The sequence below is a fragment of the Tupaia chinensis genome, unplaced genomic scaffold, assembly GCF_000334495.1.
Source record: "Tupaia chinensis unplaced genomic scaffold, TupChi_1.0 Scaffold000119_2, whole genome shotgun sequence".
Taxonomy (NCBI): domain Eukaryota; kingdom Metazoa; phylum Chordata; class Mammalia; order Scandentia; family Tupaiidae; genus Tupaia; species Tupaia belangeri.
Window position 1 is genome coordinate 2,559,903 of NW_006159586.1, and position 1,795 is coordinate 2,561,697.

The window sequence follows — 1,795 nt, forward strand, 5'->3', positions numbered from 1 at the left end:
ATATTTCTCCTTGCATCCTGTCTTCCCTGGTCACTATCCCCTCACTCCCTTTTTATCCCATTTCTGCATTTCCTCCTGCCCTTAAACCCATTTTCTCTGCCATCTTCACTCACAGGAGGAAGCTCTTAATGGTGGACCACCAGTGAAAGGCTTAACAGAAGAAGTGAGTGTATAGGGGGACTAAGGGGTGGTTGAGCATGAGGGGTTCATTATGTATTTTTTCTTACTAAAAACATATTTTAATAACACAAGTACTGTATACATACATTTGTGTGGTACCCCAGAGTTCAAATATTTGTGATAAAATCTCCCTTAGCTAGCACCTTATTCCACTGCCTTACCCCTGCCTCCCATCAGATCGGTGAGGTAAGTTACCTTCCCCACCTTTTTAATGCATTTACTGATTGGTATCTGTATGACTTGCAGAAATATACTATTTCAAAATTATGTATTTTAGCCAGTGGGTATCTTCTTCAACTACATGTATTTTTCACTTAAGTATATGCCCTAGGAATACCTCCTAGGACTTCTATTCTTGGTGCACAGAAGTTCCTAAGATGGATTTATTCAGTCATTCACTTAACCATGGACATTCCATTACTTCTAAGCCTTCCCCCGGAAATACACGGTACATCAATGAGCGCGCCTCCTTCTGTACAATACAAGTGTTTCTTTAGGCAGATGCTGAGAGGTGGAGTCCATTTTAATAGCCATTGCCAAATCGCCCTCCAAGGTGGCCGTCCCCTTCTCCATACTGTCACCGGTGTGTTGGGACATTCCCTCATTTTATTTTCCATTTTCTTGATTTCTGGTGAGAATGGGCATTTTTTAAACATCATTGTCAATATTTTATTCCTAGTGAATTAAGATTTATTTTACTTTTAAAGCAGGAATTGGAAAAACAATGGAAATTGGAAAATGAGGAGGGTGGGGAGAGGATCCACCATTATTTTAGGACAAGAGCCACTAGAATTTGTGTGTATAATTTTTTCTATATACACCTTTCACAAAGTTATACTTTTGGCTTGTTTATTTAGCAAAATCTCATAGATCATTACGTTCGGTGATGGTTTTAGCATAAAGCAGAATTGTTCAAATCTGCTCTTTGTCTCTGGTGCTCTTGGCTACTTTGTGAAATAAATGTAATTAGAGATGACTTTTATTCACTGAGGTCCTGTTGTAGGCTCTGAGACCAAAATCAAGAATCAAGCCAACCAGGATCCCTGTCCTGGTAGCACTTACTTCCTGGTGGGGAAAGACAGGAAATAGGATGTTAGAAGGTGTCATGTGTGACACAGGAAGAAGGTGGGGAGGGCTGGACCATGCCGGAGGCTCACTTGTAAGTGGACTTTGGAGCCAAGATTTGGAGGTGGGAGAGTGAAGCCACATGGGAAAGTCCTCCAGCACAGGGATGGCCAGAACAAGGCTCTGGTCTCACCATGAGGAGTAGCTCTGGGGCCAGCCTGACAGGGCGTTTTCTGTACATGACACGGGGGGACACTGGAGGGCTTGGAGCAGAGGGTGACAGGATCACTCTGATGCTAGGAACTACCTCTGGGGAGTGACTAGGGATGGTCAGAACCCCAAGACTAGGAAGGTGTGTCATTGGTCCAGATAAGAGGTGATGGCGACTTGGGGCCGTGTGGTCACTGTGGAGGTGATGCGAGGCCTAGGTGTACTTTGAAGGTACAACACGGTGGTTGGCCTAAGGCTTTCGCCTGAGCAGAGAGAAGAATATACATCCCAGAAGTGAGCTATGGAAGACACTAAAAAAAAAAAAAAAAAAAAGGGGGGG

General features: G+C 43.6%; 1 protein-coding gene across 5 annotated transcripts in view; it reads left to right on the forward strand.

Moving 5' to 3' along the window:
- The window catches only part of CTIF (cap binding complex dependent translation initiation factor), a 340,395-nt gene that overhangs the window by 105,061 nt on the left and 233,539 nt on the right, over window positions 1–1,795 (forward strand). For 3 of the 5 annotated variants that reach the window (XM_014586243.2, XM_014586244.2, XM_027770268.1), the window contains exon 4: window positions 116–163. The exons of the other annotated variants lie outside the window; for them this stretch is intronic. In XM_014586243.2, coding sequence (XP_014441729.1) covers window positions 116–163 — 48 coding nt within the window. The remainder of the gene's footprint in view (window positions 1–115; window positions 164–1,795) is intronic. 5 annotated transcript variants of the gene reach the window in all.